The sequence below is a fragment of the Oncorhynchus tshawytscha genome, linkage group LG22 (assembly GCF_018296145.1).
Source record: "Oncorhynchus tshawytscha isolate Ot180627B linkage group LG22, Otsh_v2.0, whole genome shotgun sequence".
Lineage (NCBI taxonomy): Eukaryota > Metazoa > Chordata > Actinopteri > Salmoniformes > Salmonidae > Oncorhynchus > Oncorhynchus tshawytscha.
Window position 1 is genome coordinate 7,691,957 of NC_056450.1, and position 15,870 is coordinate 7,707,826.

Genomic DNA, 15,870 nt, shown 5'->3' on the forward strand with positions numbered 1-15,870 from the left:
TTTCTGGAATTTTCCAAGCTGTTTAAAGGCACAGTCAACTTAGTGTTGGTAAACTTCTGACCCACTGGAATTGTGATACAGTGAATTATAAGTGAAATAATCTGTCTGTGAACAATTGTTGGAAAAAATGACTTGTGTCATGCACAAAGTAGATGTCCTAACCGACTTGCCAAAACTATAGTTTTTTAACAAGAAATTTGTGGAGTGGTTGAAACACTTTGGTTGGAGTCATTAAAACTTGTTTATGTAAACTTCCGACTTCAACTGTAAATATTGGACAATAAATTGTGCCTTCCTGTATTATACTTATGTTCAAGTGTTTATTCTATTCTACTGAGCCATTTACTTTATGTTCATATATACTGTCTACCATGTGTAAGCCATACATAAGACTAAAAACATGTATTTTTTGGATCAACATCCAATACTTCTCTATTCTTTGTCTCGTCTCAGTGGCTACTACACGTCTGCTGGTCCCACTATAAACAAACTACAACATATAGGCTTTATAAAAACATTTATTAAGTCTTCATAAAGATTACATGGGTGCTTCACAAGTCACGTTTGAGCAAAGTCACACTACAGTAGCTACACGTCTGTTTCACCTCGCAATCGTAGACGAAGACGTACTAGACACTATCAGTAGCAATCCAATGAAGCGAATGGCCCCTTTTCAAAGCACGCACATGCAAGAAAGTATGCAGTGGGTGTACGAATGCACAGATACACAAGACGAATGCACAGATACACAAGACGAATGCACAGATACACAAGACGAATGCACAGATACACAAGACGAATGCACAGATACACAAGACGAATGCACAGACCCACAAACATGTTTGGCTACATACCAGCTTCGACTTACATATGCTGGTACTGATGTCGGAGATAATTAAATGTCAAATACGGCAGTAGAGGCGCACTATCCTCCGGCTATAATATACAATTGAAAAAAACTTGAAGTGTATTGTATTACACTTCACACTCTGATCTTTGAGCAGAGTCTGCGCTGCGTTTTTGAGTGCTGCACACTTGCCTTGTTTGGTAATGCCATTTGATTGATTTAGTGGAAATAGTTGAGCCTAAAGCCTGGCTGTTTTAGAATCTTGTCTGTTAAGACCAACTGTTCCAGAATGTTCTGAGGAGAACAGAGCACACCACTTTGCCATCCGTGTGGGATTTGATTTAGTTGCAATAGTTCTATACAACTTCTATGGAACTAGTTGTTCTGATAGTCCAGTAGATACGCCCCCCCCCCCAAAAAAAAATACCCTATTGTTCACTTTGAGGAGAGCAGAGTCCATAAAAGGAATGGCCTTAGAACTTCTATGGAACTGGTCTAGAATGTTGTTCTGAGAACAGCAGAACACACCAGTCAGTCTCTAAGTCATTTCCTTCATTAATCTCCATCAGACAACAACATGGCCATCTGGCTGTTATACAGTCTGCTTCAGCCAGGGTCTGAGGCTGTCTGTCTTTTTCTCATTAGTGATGAAATAGTCTGTCCTCTGGTCAGGGGTCAAGCTATTTTCCCAGGCTGAGAGAGAGAGAGCTTGTAGTCATGTGTGTTCAGTGTAAACCATTGGATGTGGACAAAATCACTTACAGACACTGGCTTGTTGCCTGTAGAGGGTGTGTGTGCGCAGCAGAGGAATGTTCTCGAGGTCAACGACCTCACTAAGCTATCTAAACTTGACTTAGCTAGCCTAATGCTGTTGTGTTGGTCTAGTCTAACTGTAGGCTAAACTTCTAAACTTCATTTGAGCCAGCCCGTGCATATAAGCCTACAATGCGGTTGTGTTTTGCTGCAGTGTGCTCATATACAATTCACATTCGCCTAGTCTCTTCCCCACTGCCGCTGTGTCTGAAAACACAAGCGTCTGTGAATTTAAGCAAATCAGACTAGCATTTGCCTATCTGCACAGTGCGAGAAATAGTGAGCCTCCTCTCTCTCAATCAGTTCCTAGTGTCTTATCTGTACGGAGGCATAGTGGAGTAAGGAAGAAGCATGGGCCTTCTCTGTCTCTGACCCCATGTCTTTGTATTGTCTGTGATTATGAGTTGTGTTTTGATGCGTTGTCAGATCCAATAAGGGAAGCAGACAGACAGACAGCCAGACAGGCAACATAATGCTGTCCTATTGATGTCCACTTAATCACTGAGCCAGTCACAATTAGGTTATGAACAGTATGAGAAAGGGAGGGAGAGCTATACCAGAGACTATATAGGGAATAGGGCACCATTTGGTACACACACTCGGTCTATAATGTTGTAACTGTTATAACTTTGAGGGAAGCCACTGCGGTCCGTGGACTCCGTAGTAGGTAGCTAGCTAGCTACTCCTTTGCTACGATCAAAATGGAGGGGCGACCACTTGGACGACTACGGCAGTTACGTGTTGCCAGAAAGCACACCACATGTCAATCATAATTCAATATCTCTCTCCCTCTCTTCTCTAGCTCAGTGGGAACGGATGAAAACATTATGAAGTGTGTAACCTTACATGTCGCTCGCTCTCTCTCCCTCCCCTCCAGCTGAGTGCCAACGTGTTGATCTTCCTATGCACCAACATGATAGGTATCTGTACCCACTACCCCGCTGAGGTATCGCAGAGACAGGCCTTTCAGGAGACCAGGGGGTACATCCAGGCCCGGCTCTACCTACAGAGAGAGAATCAGCAACAGGTAGGCCACACACACACACACACACACACATACGGGCATTCATTTACACAAGCCATAACACTTGTTGACCTAACTATATTTTCAAATTATTGTGGGTCAACAATATAGAGTATTTCTGAATGCCTCTATACTCTACCAACATGTTCCCACGCAGTATTCCAACGAATGACTGGCACTCAAGGCAGTGACTCATTTAGGTTTCTAGCTGTTGAAACACATGAAAGGCAATGGGTTGAGTGCTTTTCTCTCACTTCTCTGTCTCTCTCTCTCTCTCTCTGTGTCTCTCTCTGTCTATCATACACATTCTCCAGGAGCGCCTGTTGCTGTCGGTGCTGCCGAGGCACGTTGCCATGGAGATGAAGGCAGATATCAACGCCAAGAAGGAAGATATGATGTTCCACAAGATCTACATCCAGAAACATGACAACGTCAGGTAACCATGGACACACACCCTTTCCCTCTGCCGTAACCATGGACACACACTGACCATTTCACTCTCTTCCGCAACCAGTGGTGCTGAGGTCAAAAAGTAACACATCTGTATTGGCTCAAATGACAAAACTGCCACAGTTCCTCAAATCCTCTTAAAGCACATTAAAGGAAAGGATCCAAGGTCCCTCCCTGGGACTGCTTCCTCCAATGAACTTTGAGAGGAATTGAGGAAACAAGGATGAAGGAAGCAAGCATACGAAAGCCAGTAATGCCTTGGGCCCATATCCACAAAGTGTCTGAGTAGGAATAGTGATCTAGGATCAGTCCATGCTATCTTATTAAGTATTAACTAAAATGCTAAACTCATCCTAGGTCAGCACTCCTACTCTGAGATGTTTTGTGGACCCTGGACAACCTGATCTAACACCACCAGCCTCTTAACCCAGATATTAGTCTAAACTCTATTCAATCACCATAAAGATGTGTTGAATTAACACTGTGAAACTCCTCAGACAGTCTCTCTCTATCGGTCTGTCTTCTATCATGTTGTTGTTGTTATTATTATTATTGAGTCAGAACATTGATCAAGAGGGCAACAGCGCCATCTGTCATCTCTCCACTAGAAGTGTCAACATTCCAGTTGTTTTTCCTCTTCCTTGTAATTAATACCACAAATTAGAAAATTAGAATCGTGCTGAGATGTCTTCACTGGGGAGGGAGGGAGGACTGAAGGTGACCTATATGAGTCCAGACGAAAAGCTGAACAGAATAAATGGCTCTCTATCTCAACAAGAGATGGAGGAAGGGAGCAGACAGGCTGGTAGGCGCATGACCATGCTGATGATGGGTTATTGATCTCTCTCTCCCTCTTCCCCCTCTCTCTCTCTCTCTCCCTCTTTCGTTCTCTCTTTTTCTCCCTCTGTCATACAATCTTTCTTACCCCCGCTTTCTCTCTCGCTCTCTCTCTCTGTCTTTCTTTCTCTCTCCGTCTCTCTCCATCCAACAGTATACTGTTTGCAGACATCGAAGGATTCACCAGCCTGGCATCACAATGCACCGCACAAGAGTTGGTCATGACACTGAATGAACTTTTCGCTCGCTTCGACAAACTAGCTTCGGTGAGCAGTTAGACATCATATAATCAGTCACTTCAACCCCGTGCGTCAGATTTCAAACATATTATAGATGTACTCTTTACTTTTAAATTGTGGATTTTGCATCGCCCATAGTGGTGTAATTCATTGGCTACTGGCCACTTACATTTGTGTTGTGTCATGCTCCATAATACATTTAACATTTTACGTATAAACTACATCCTAACCCTGAACCTGTGTTTGCGGCACATTTGTGTGTCCTATAGGAGAACCACTGTCTGAGGATCAAGATCCTTGGAGACTGCTACTACTGTGTGTCTGGACTGCCTGAACCCAGGGCCGACCATGCACACTGCTGTGTGGAGATGGGGGTGGACATGATAGAGGCCATCTCGTGAGTCACACACACTAATGAATAACCTACTTTGAATTAGTAAGAAGCACATTTTGGCTTGTCTAGAATCTATCGCAACAGGGTTTTTTCGGTGTGTGTGTGTGTCTGTGCAAGTGTCTGTGTGTCTAACTGTGTGTGTGCGTGTGTTTGTCTCCCTGCAGGCTGGTGAGAGAGGTCACAGGGGTCAATGTGAACATGCGTGTGGGTATCCATAGCGGCCGGGTCCACTGTGGAGTGCTGGGACTCAGGAAGTGGCAGTTTGACGTATGGTCCAACGATGTCACTCTAGCCAATCACATGGAGGCAGGGGGTGCGGCAGGGTAAGCCCCTCCTACCACCAACACAACATAGAAAACTCCTATAGGGTTGCACTTGATCTACTGCTAACCATTTAGTTGAGCATGCAAGTTCAAGCCTTTATTGTCAATTTTTTGGTAAAAAAATAAACATTTGTCTTTGGCTTACAGGCATATGGCTCAGACACATCACAATTAAGCACAAATAGAGGATAAAACACGCTTGATAATACAATAAATCTAACTAGATGTGGGGCATCATAATAAAGTGTTAGTATTGATTACACTCTTGCTGGTATTGCAGTCCTCGAGATTCAAAATGTCCTCTGATGTACTGTGTCAATGTGACCCCTTGACCTTGTGTGTATGTGTGTGTTACTAGGCGTATCCACATCACGAAGGCCACCCTACAGTACCTGAATGGGGACTATGAGGTGGAGCCGGGGTTCGGAGGGGACAGGAATGCCTATCTGAAGGAGAACAACATCGAGACGTTCCTGGTGCTGGGGTGCAGCCAGAAAAGGGTCTGTTGTTTATTTAACGAGTTAAATCAATCGTTTTTCCATTTATACTAGGAAAAATAATAGTTTATTGTCCATTGTCAGTTTCAGATCATAGAAATTCTTCATTTCCTTTAGTTATCCATTTATTCATTGGTTTCCTCTTTTTTTTCCTGGATGGTACTTATCATTAATTATTCATTGAATTATCAAAAAGAATGTGTATTGTTCGAAATCTCTGTCAGAATCTATGTTGGTAATAGTATAGAATTTTGCGGGGGGATAAAAAATACTGTGTAACAACATTCAAATGTCCAGTGTGAATCTATTGGTGTGGTCATTTCCCTCCCTGCAGAAAGAGGAGAAGGCAGCGATGGCCAAGAGTGCCATGATGCAGCGGGTACGTGCCAACTCCACTGAGGGCCTGATGCCACGCTGGGTACCCGACACAAGGTTCTCCAGGACCAAGGACTCCAAGGTCTTCAGGCAGATGGTGAGAAACTGATGACCTGAAATGGTCTGAGAGCAAATGGTTGCTCTATATAGCTAGGATTCCATCCAATTGGCGACAGATTTGCATGTGAATATTCTCAAATCTGCGTCACGAGAATATGTGCATTTTCCCACCAGAGGTATTTCCACCAAACTGACTTGTTGCGGATCAAAAAAAATCAGTGCGTGATTACGTGGTGTACTTTTTGGCTTAAGTTTACATGTACCGAATAAAAAAAAATGGAAAGTTCAATGTGTTTCCATCGCATTTTCAACTCTTGCTGATAGTTTGGTCACAAAAAACTGTTGCGTTAAATAGCATATGTGCCTACTCTGGTTTCAGTATGTGCACTCTAGCTAACAGCTTGCAGATAGTGCGGGTAGGCTAGTCTACATGATGAGATGATTATGGATAAGAGGGAGAATGTTTTGATTTGTCTAACCAGAACAAGACCCTCGATATTTATCGGAACGGAGCATCAAGCTCATCACCGTGTACTTTCACCACCCTGTGGTGAAAGTACATTTATTTAAGTACATTTAAAGCTCGTCATTTATTTCATCCGTAGCCTAATAAACTGCATGGTTTTACGAGTGTTAGTGGGAGGACCACATCATCACTTGACTCCACCAACAAACAAATTATCTGTCGACATTTATACAATTGTACCAAAACTTCCTGTTTCCATCACAGCTGTTGTGATTTTTTATTTTTATTATACCGTATGACTTTACTGACATAAAATGGTTCATGTTTTTGTCAAGCAACCGAAGCTTTAATCATGTGCGTAATACAAGCCTCAAGCCCATAAAACAGCCCATGGAAAACTGAAATCATGTCTCGATCAGTATAGATCCAACACCATCGCAACAAGTGGGAGTTAGTTACACAGCTCCGCTGTGATTAAAGGGGTAATCCACAATTGCTATATACATTTTTTTTAAAGTTATAAATTAATTATATATATACTAATTTCTTCTTGAGGAATATAACTTATAAATGCCTCATGAGCTCAGTTCAACTGTCGTACTCATCATAACCCAAAATATAAGCTTGTTTTACCACAATGTTTGTAAACAAATTAAATGTAAACAAACATTGTATAGCCTCAAAATATGCATAAAACTATAATTTCGATATCTTGGATGGTCAGTCTTTGCATCAATAGCTCTGTCTATGAATTTTTGTGGTTACATTTCTCCAGGCCCGTCCCTCAGCTTTTTACCAAAACCGTGGCAGGGTGTACCCTTTGTTATTGTTTCAATCGCAGATTGCCCCTTTAATGTCCACCCAACACCCAATGGAAGTTAGTGGCCAGTGGTAGACAGCTAGCCTAACACTTGTTATTGACTCTGATATGATTCACAACAACAATGCTTCAGATCTGATCAGTCTAGCAGGGCTGCATCTCCATGATCATTTCTCCTCTCTTCCTGTTCTCAACCTCTCTCCATTCCCCTCTCTTTCCTCACGCCCTACACTTCACCTGTCTTCTCCTCTTCACTCTCCTCTTCTTCTCACCCTCTCTCCAAAGTCACTTCCCTTCCCCTTCTCAACTTCTGTCATCTTGTTCCTCTCCTTCTCTTCTCTTTTCTCCTCTTCTCATTTACCTCCCTTCCCCTCACTCTCTCTTCTTTTCTGAGGGGTATTGCCCAGGGGGAGGACGGTGTAATTTTAATCCTACAGCATTAATTAAAATGTCAGTCTGGCTCCCAGGGATTAACTGTGCAGATGTCTGAGTCTGGCGGTATGTGTTTTTCACTGGCTTGGTTACACTGGTTTTCACTGGCTACGTGTCTAAAACATCGCTCTCTCTCATCCATTCTTCTCTCTCTCCTCTTTCTTTCTCTCTCTCGCTCTCATCCATTCTTCTCCTCTCTCTCTCGCTCTCTCTCTATGTCTTCCTCTCACTTTTCCCAGGGTATCGATGAAACATCCAGACAAGACAAGTGAGTCCTATTTTGGCCCAGTAGTTGTTATCGGATTACTGTGTGTGTACTCTGTGTTGTTGTAGGCATTGGCCAGTGTGTGTGTGTGTGTGTGTGTGTGTGTGTGTGTGTGTGTGTGTGTGTGTGTGTGTGTGTGTGTGTTTAATGTAGTAGTGTAGGCATTGGCCCATTGGGGACTGATTGGCACACTGTTAGTTATTGTTGGAGCTAAGTTTAGAGCAGACTGTTGGTTTTAGAGGGTCAGAGTCAGTCCAGCACTAATTCCCTATTGGCTCTTAATCACTGCCTGTCACAGAGGTAGATCTGGGTTCAAATAGTATTTGTTTTCTTTCAATAAAACGCTTGATTGAGAAATGCCTATGATGGAATGGAATAGTCTCAAAAGTGTAACGTCTGCACATCTGTAAACAGGCTAAGAATTCAAATACTGTTTGATTTGTGCTTCTATCTCCATGACCCTGTCTGTTGTCCTTGTCTGTCTGTCTCCATGACCCCGTCTATTGTCCTGTCTCCCTGTTTGTAGCCGCTGTGCCCAAGAGGCCCTGAACCCTGAGGATGAGGTGGATGAGTTTCTGGGCCGAGCCATTGACGCCCGCAGCATAGACCAACTCCGAAAAGACCACGTCAAGAAGTTCCTCCTCACCTTCCAGACTAAAGACCTGGAGAAGAAGGTCAGAGGAGAAATGTTAACACTGTTTAAATGCAGTATGATGCGTTGTGATTTGTTGATTGAGTCAATGATTCATTTATTGATCGATTTGACTATGACAATACATATAAACCCACTCCAGACCAGGAGACATCACATGCGTTACAAAATGATAAAGAAAGCACAATAAAGCCTAAAGGATTCTTCTCCCGTTGTGGTCCTCCTTATTGTGTTAACAGCTTGCTGCTGCAGCTAATAGTTACACGGCCGCTAATTGTATTATTCCCTCTCCCGATGATGTTTTTAGTACTCTAAGAAGGTGGATGATCGTTTTGGAGGCTACGTGGCCTGTGGTCTGTTAGTCTTCTGCTTCATTTGTTTCATCCAGATCATCATTTTCCCCCAGTAAGTCAATATCTTGAATTATACCTAACTTCTCTTCTCATTGTTTTTTTTAAATGTATATTTGATTTTGTATTCATTCACCTTTCTAATTGTACCTGCATGGAACTAAACTAGGCTGCTGGTTGGTCTCTACGGGGTAGCCGGCTCAATGGACCAAATAAGGGACCGCCCTTTTAACCTTATTAAACCTATCAAAGACAACATACTGAATACATGTAGTAATGTACTGAATAGTAGCCTAATGGTAAATTGAATTTGGTGCAGTATGGGACTTCCGGTAAGATGTATTCTTCTTCTTTTTCTCCGCAGCACTCCCCTCATGCTGGGTCTTTACATCAGCATCTTCATCATCCTCGTCAACATCCTCTTCATCTGTGCCATCTACTCCTGCATCAAGGTACGGGACAAGGGCCACCATTTTCTAATCGTCTTATCACCCTTTCATAAGCAATGTAGCCAAGAGTTGGCATTTGTTTAGATGATGCGTTATATTCCTCAAGAATCCATGTGTAAATAGAATTTCAAGGACCATCAAACATATTCCCCAGATCCCAGGCTGTATCTTTTAATCTAAGAGGACTAAGATGAATTATTCTCTTTCTTTATCTCTCGCTCTCTGTCTCCCTGCCCCCCTCTCCTTCTCCCAGCTCTTCCCGGCTGCATTGCAGACGCTGACTAAGAAGATCGTCCAGTCTCGTACCAATAGTACCCTGGTGGGGGTCCTCACCATCATACTCCTCTTCATGTCTGCCTTCGTGAACATGGTAGGGACCACTATTTGCTTTCCCGTTCATTGTACAATAACAGTGTAGTTCGAATTGCAGGTAATAAAACGGTTCCTTTTTAAAGCGCTGTACAGTACTATGGCATAGCTTTTTTTTGTGACAAGCTATCAGTAGAAGATGATAGAGCGCCGTGTTGCACGAACATTGTGAATAATTCTTCCGATAGTGCCTGCAACGGTATTAATTCAGTTTGACATCCGTGGGTTTGGGTTTCTCTGTTGGTTGACATGTGTATCTCTCCCTGTAGTTCACCTGTGACAGAGAGGGCCTGGTGGACTGTGTGGTGCGTGAGCGTAACCTGTCCTCCAGTTTGGTGACTCTGTGTCTACTACACAACCTCACACAGTCGGCACAGGACGGACTGACCCTGTGCCCCAGCCAGCCCATGCCATGCCACTTCCCTGAGGTGAGCCCAGCAGGGACGCTAGTGGGTGGTGTGAGTGCGGCGTGAATACTGTATGTAATTACATTGTTAGAACTTGCTAAACCCCCCCCCTCCCCTCTTCCTCCAGTATTTCTGCTACAGTGTTCTCCTGACCCTGCTGGCCTGCAGTGTGTTCCTCCACATCAGCAGTATAGGCAAGCTGGCCCTTATGGTGCTGATCCAGGTCACCTTCCTGCTGCTGGTGGAGTGGCCCCAGGTGGCCCTGTTCGACAACGCAGACCTGCTACTCACCGCCAACACCCTGTGAGTTAACACACACACACACCCTGGCACTAACTGTAGCCTGTTTGCCCACTTCATAGTATTTGTTCAAGTAGTATTTGTTTTTGTTCAAATACTTAAGCTGCACTAGTTGATAAAGTTGCATGGAATAGTCCCGAAAGTGCAAACCCTGACCATATGGTACTCAAGGCAGGTTGTATCACGTTGCAGTCCACATTACAAGCTTAAGAGCGCAAATATACAATTCTAGTCAATGTGAACTTGTGTCTACCTTTGTGGTGTGCAATGCACAAATGTCTTGTCAAGTGTTGAAGGTATTTAATCAATTTGTGTTTTGTTTTTGCCCTTAGCTCTTTCACACCTTTGAATGACTCTCTAGATTGGTTTCCTAGTTTCAATGAAACAGTTACAGAGATGTGGTAAGTTCATTGTTATCTTTTGGTCTTCTCTTTAAGTATTTTGGTCAATGTACTGTTACCATGTCCATGTTAGTGTGCGTGTCTACTCTAAGTCTAAGACTAAGTCCCTCCTCCCTCTGTCTCCAACCTCAGCCAGGATCGTGATTGATTGATTACAGTGGCAGTTCATGCCCATCAAGATTAGGGAGACCAATTTTAATTTTATGAGCATGGCCTCATATTCCATTCACCCAGCTCAGTGTAACAGCAATAGGTTTAGGCTACTACAGTACATGATACCAAATGTTCCCCTACAGTATACCTACCCATCATGGGGTTGCTACAACCTAGCCTACAAATGAACTTTTGTAACGTAGGTGCAGAGGTCGATAGACAAATTGGAGAAATCAAGGTGACATACAGTGACACAAACAATACCGCCTTGCACACTCTTGCCTGCATCTAGCATGTGTAATTATTTGTCCAAACAGTTGCAAAACATTCCATTTTCAACTAAAACAAGAGATTCTATTGGACAAATTCAGGTAGGTCTGTTTAACTAAGATACTTTTTGCAACGGAATCGGCGGAATGAATATACCCCTGATCACCTGCAAACACAGTTCACTTTCATAACAGCCACATACAGCATCATTGCTTTGCTCGTTGTATAAGTCATTCTCGCATCTACGCGCTCTCCTTCTCTAAATTTTCCATCAAATACCTCTCAGAGCCAAACCTTTATACCATAAGGTTACTGCTAGAGCGTACATCATTGTCACCAAGGCAACATCATAGTCAACAAACTAGAACTAACGCGTTAGTACACCCACAATCCAATCCGTCTATCAAATCACGCAGTAAATGTAGCGGAAGCAGATTAGCAGTTAAACCGGCAGGCCCCGTTGGCAATACATTTATAAAACTGAAAGCTTACCTTGACTTAGAGTTGTGGTGTTGGATGCCTTAGCCAGCTAGCTAACATAAACAGCATTCCTCTTTGTTTGAGTCAGGTTGTTGAATAGGCTAAATCATCTGCATTAGCTAAACTAAAGGTAAACTAAAAAGAAAAAAACATGACCTATAGCTAGCTCTCTCTGCTGCTTCTTAATTAAAAAAGAAAAATAATTATTTCTCTCTTTTTGAGTCAAGTGCTCACCACATTTTATGCACTACAGTTCTAGCTAGCTGTAGTTTACCGGTATGCTTTCAGTACTAGATTTATTCTCTGATCCTATGATTGGATGGACAAGATGTTAGTTCATACTGCAAGATATCTTATAGTTTGGAGGATGTCCTCCAGAAGTTGTCATAATTACTGTGTTGAAGTCAATGTACCCAGAGGAGGATGGAAATTAGCTTTTTTTTAATGTTTCACTATTTGTAATTTTCTGAAAATGGTCCTCCAAGGGACCTCCACTGATTGATTACTTGATTCATTGCTTGATTGATTGAGTGTCTCCCTGTCTCCCTCCCCCCAGCCAGGAGAGTGTGACCAAGGTGTCTCTAAAGGTTATGACCCCTGTCATCCTGACGGTGTTCGTCCTGGCTCTGTACCTACACGCCCAGCAGGTTGAGTCCACTGCACGCCTCGACTTCCTGTGGAAGCTGCAGGTAGGACCTGGCACCACACACATACACACTCACTAAGATTGTTTGTGGGGGAAAAAGACAAGAGATACAGATTACCAAGACCTATGCACACCATGGTTCTGCCCCCTCCTCTCTCCCTCGTGCTGGCAGCATTGCATTAGTGGAAACCAAGATAGTTCTCAGGGATGGCCTGGGTGTCGCTTCGTCTGGGGCAATTTTATCTACCCCTTTCCTAACCTGGCATGTTATTTCTCCTAACATGCCACGCTAACATGCTACGTTTCCCTAACCTGCTTTATAAATTCTCCTAACTTTCTACGAAAAGGCACTTCTGCTCGTCAAAACTGGCAGACCTGCCCTGAGAACAGTCTTGGTTCCCACTAATGCTAATGGTGTGAGTGTGTGTTCAGTCTTCGGTCTGTTGCGTGTAAAATATCCTAACTTATTCATTGATAATAGGCCCTGCTTTACTGAAGTTGCGAGACCTTGCGAGACATTGCAAGCCAAGAAATTGCAAGATACAGCATTCCATTGCGAGATATACCTTTTGATTGCTGATAGATAGGCCTAGTGCACGGTTATGACTCTGTCTGCCTGGTGGCTGACCTCTCTGTACTGTGCCCCTCCCCTCTCTCTCCGTCCCTCACTAGCTTGCTATGAAAGACACAAGTGTTTGTGTTCTCTGCAGTACGGCAACTAATCAGTCTCCTCTGTTTCAAAAATACTGAATCTTGACACTCAGAAATGGGGTCTGTGCAAAGAATCAATTATTTTGGAGAGTCGACTCTCCACCATTGCATCATCGTCGTTAAATGTTTTTTTTTCACATCCCTCACACACACACACGCACACACACACACCTCGACTTCCTCTGGAAGCTAGGTAGGACCTGGCACCCCCCCCCACACACACGTCCAGCAGGTAGAGTCCACATGCCTCGGTTATTGTATCTGGTGACATCACTCAGCAGACCTCAGCCTTTCTCTGTAGATAGTGGTTGCAGCAGAGTGACTTTTAATCTCGACTCTGGTCTACGTTCAGTGGAATACTAAACGCCAATCAGCATTTTCTGTTCCTCACAATACCTATAGACAGACAGCAATGAGGTTGCCCTATTAATCATTTAGTCACTTTCTCATCCCTTTTAACAAACCATTTCCCCATTCCCCGGTGTCTGTCCCCTCCAGGCTACAGAGGAGAAAGAGGAGATGGAGGAGCTTCAGGCCTACAACCGCCGCCTCCTCCACAACATCCTGCCTAAAGACGTGGCCGCACACTTCCTGGCGCGGGAGCGGCGTAACGACGAGCTCTACTACCAGTCCTGTGAGTGTGTGGCCGTCATGTTCGCCTCCATCTCCAACTTCTCTGAGTTCTACGTGGAGCTGGAGGCCAACAACGAGGGAGTGGAGTGTCTTAGGCTACTTAACGAGATCATCGCTGACTTTGATGAGGTGAGAGAGAATAATATGTATAAATAAAGGAAGGGAAAGGTTGGGGAGGGAGGAGGGGAGGAATGGGGGAGGGAGGAGAGACAACGAGGGGATGGAGTCTTTGAGATTACCGAATGAGATCATCGTAGACTTTTACGAGGTGAGAGATAGGATGAGGTGGGAGGGGAGAAAGGGGTGGTCTGGAATAAAATCCACAATGTCACCAAGAGAAATAAAGAAGAGCGATTGATATAGCTGAGTCGTTCTATGAATAGAGTGCATTTTGGGTAGTAACTTGCACCTAATTTTGAACATTTTGTCATAAAAAAAAAACATATTTACCCATCTCAAGGGGTAAATAATTTTAAAAAGACAATAGTAAGTGTTGACAGGGTTTACCGTAACTGTTAAGGCTCTCGTTTGTGGAATGACCGGACCAAGGTGCAGTGTGGTAGGCGTACATCGTTCTTTTTATTGATGACACCAAAAGCAAAATAACAATGGCAAAAACAAAAGTGCACAGTTCTGTAAGGCAAAACAAACTATACAGAAAACAAGATCCCACAAAACAAAAAAGGAAAATGACAACCTATATATGATCCCCAATTAGAAACAACGATAGACAACTGCCTCTGATTGGGAACTCAGCCAAAAACACAAAGAAATAGAAAACATAGATTTTCCCACCGAGTCACACCCTGACCTAACCAAACATAGAGAATAATAAGGATCTCTAAGGTCAGGGCGTGACAGTACCCCCAACCCAAAGGTGCGGACTCCGGCTGCAAACCTGAACCTATAGGGAAGGGTCTGGGTGGGCATCTACTCTCGTTGGAGGCTCTGGTGCGGGACGCCAACCCTGCTCCGCTTGAGGCTCCCCCCACTTCGGTGACGCCTCTGGTGCAGGGATGGTCGCCAGGACCTCCGGACCGTAGATCATCCCCAGAGGCTCTGGACTGGGAACCCTCGCTGAAGGCTCTGGACTGGGAACCCTCGCTGAAGGCTCTGGACTGGGAACCCTCGCTGAAGGCTCTGGACTGGGAACCCTCGCTGAAGGCTCTGGACTGGGAACCCTCGCTGAAGGCTCTGGACTTGGAACCCTCGCTGGAGGCTCTGGACTGCCGACCGTCGCTGGAGGCTCTGGACTGCCGACCGTCGCTGGAGGCTCTGGACTGCCGACCGCCGTTGAAGGCTCTGGGCTGCCGACCGTCGCTGGAGGCTCTGGGCTGCGGACCGTCGCTTGGGGCCCCGGACTGGGGACCGTCGCTGGAGGCCACGGACTGGGGTCCATCGCTGGAGGACCCGGACTGGGGACCGTCGCTGGAGGCTCCGTGCTATGGATCATCACTCCAGGCTTCGTGCCATGGATCATAACATGAGGCTTCGTGCCATGGATCATCACAAGGCTTCATGCCATGGATCATCACTGGAGGCTCCGTGCCATGGATCATCACATTAGGCTCCGTGCCATGGATCATCACTGCAGGCTTGGTGCCATGGATCATCACTGGAGGCTCCGTGCCATGGATCATCACTGCAGGCTCCGGGCCATGGATCATCACTGGAGGCTTCGTGCCATGGATCATCACTGGAGGCTTCGGGCCATGAATCATCACTGGAGACTTCGTGCCATGGATCATCACTGGAGGCTTCGGGCCATGGATCATCACAGGAGGCTTCGTACATGGAGCCGGAACAGGTCTCACCGGACTGAGGAGACGTGCTGGCAGCCTAGTGAGTGGAGCTGCCACAACACATCCTGGCTGGATACTCACTTTAGCTCGGTGAATGTGGAGAACTGGCACAGGACGCACTGGACTATGAAGGCGCACTGGAGGCATAGTGCGTAGAGCCGGCGCAAGACACACTGGACCGTGGAGGCGCACCGGAGGTCGGGAGCGCAGAGTTGGCACAACGCGTCCTGGCTGAATACCCTCTGTAGCACGGCAAGTGCGGGGAGTTGGCACAGGTCACACTGGGTGGTGCTGGCGAACTGGGGATACCGTGCGTAGAGCTGGCGCAGGATATCCTGGACCGAGGAGACACACTGGAGACCAGGACCACTGAGCCGACACAATCCATCCTGGCTAGATGCCCAC

General features: G+C 45.0%; 1 protein-coding gene across 3 annotated transcripts in view; it reads left to right on the plus strand.

Annotated features, from left to right (window-relative positions):
* Positions 1-15,870, plus strand: part of LOC112221668 (adenylate cyclase type 6) — an 83,149-nt gene that overhangs the window by 58,791 nt on the left and 8,488 nt on the right. For all 3 annotated transcript variants that reach the window (XM_024383885.2, XM_024383887.2, XM_024383886.2), the window contains exons 4-20: positions 2,538-2,687; positions 2,999-3,120; positions 4,126-4,237; positions 4,480-4,607; positions 4,769-4,927; positions 5,286-5,427; positions 5,759-5,896; positions 7,817-7,845; positions 8,369-8,516; positions 8,802-8,899; positions 9,209-9,296; positions 9,547-9,663; positions 9,932-10,090; positions 10,197-10,372; positions 10,702-10,770; positions 12,230-12,362; positions 13,529-13,792. In XM_024383885.2, the coding sequence (XP_024239653.1) occupies positions 2,538-2,687; positions 2,999-3,120; positions 4,126-4,237; positions 4,480-4,607; positions 4,769-4,927; positions 5,286-5,427; positions 5,759-5,896; positions 7,817-7,845; positions 8,369-8,516; positions 8,802-8,899; positions 9,209-9,296; positions 9,547-9,663; positions 9,932-10,090; positions 10,197-10,372; positions 10,702-10,770; positions 12,230-12,362; positions 13,529-13,792 (2,232 nt within the window). The remainder of the gene's footprint in view (positions 1-2,537; positions 2,688-2,998; positions 3,121-4,125; positions 4,238-4,479; positions 4,608-4,768; positions 4,928-5,285; positions 5,428-5,758; positions 5,897-7,816; positions 7,846-8,368; positions 8,517-8,801; positions 8,900-9,208; positions 9,297-9,546; positions 9,664-9,931; positions 10,091-10,196; positions 10,373-10,701; positions 10,771-12,229; positions 12,363-13,528; positions 13,793-15,870) is intronic.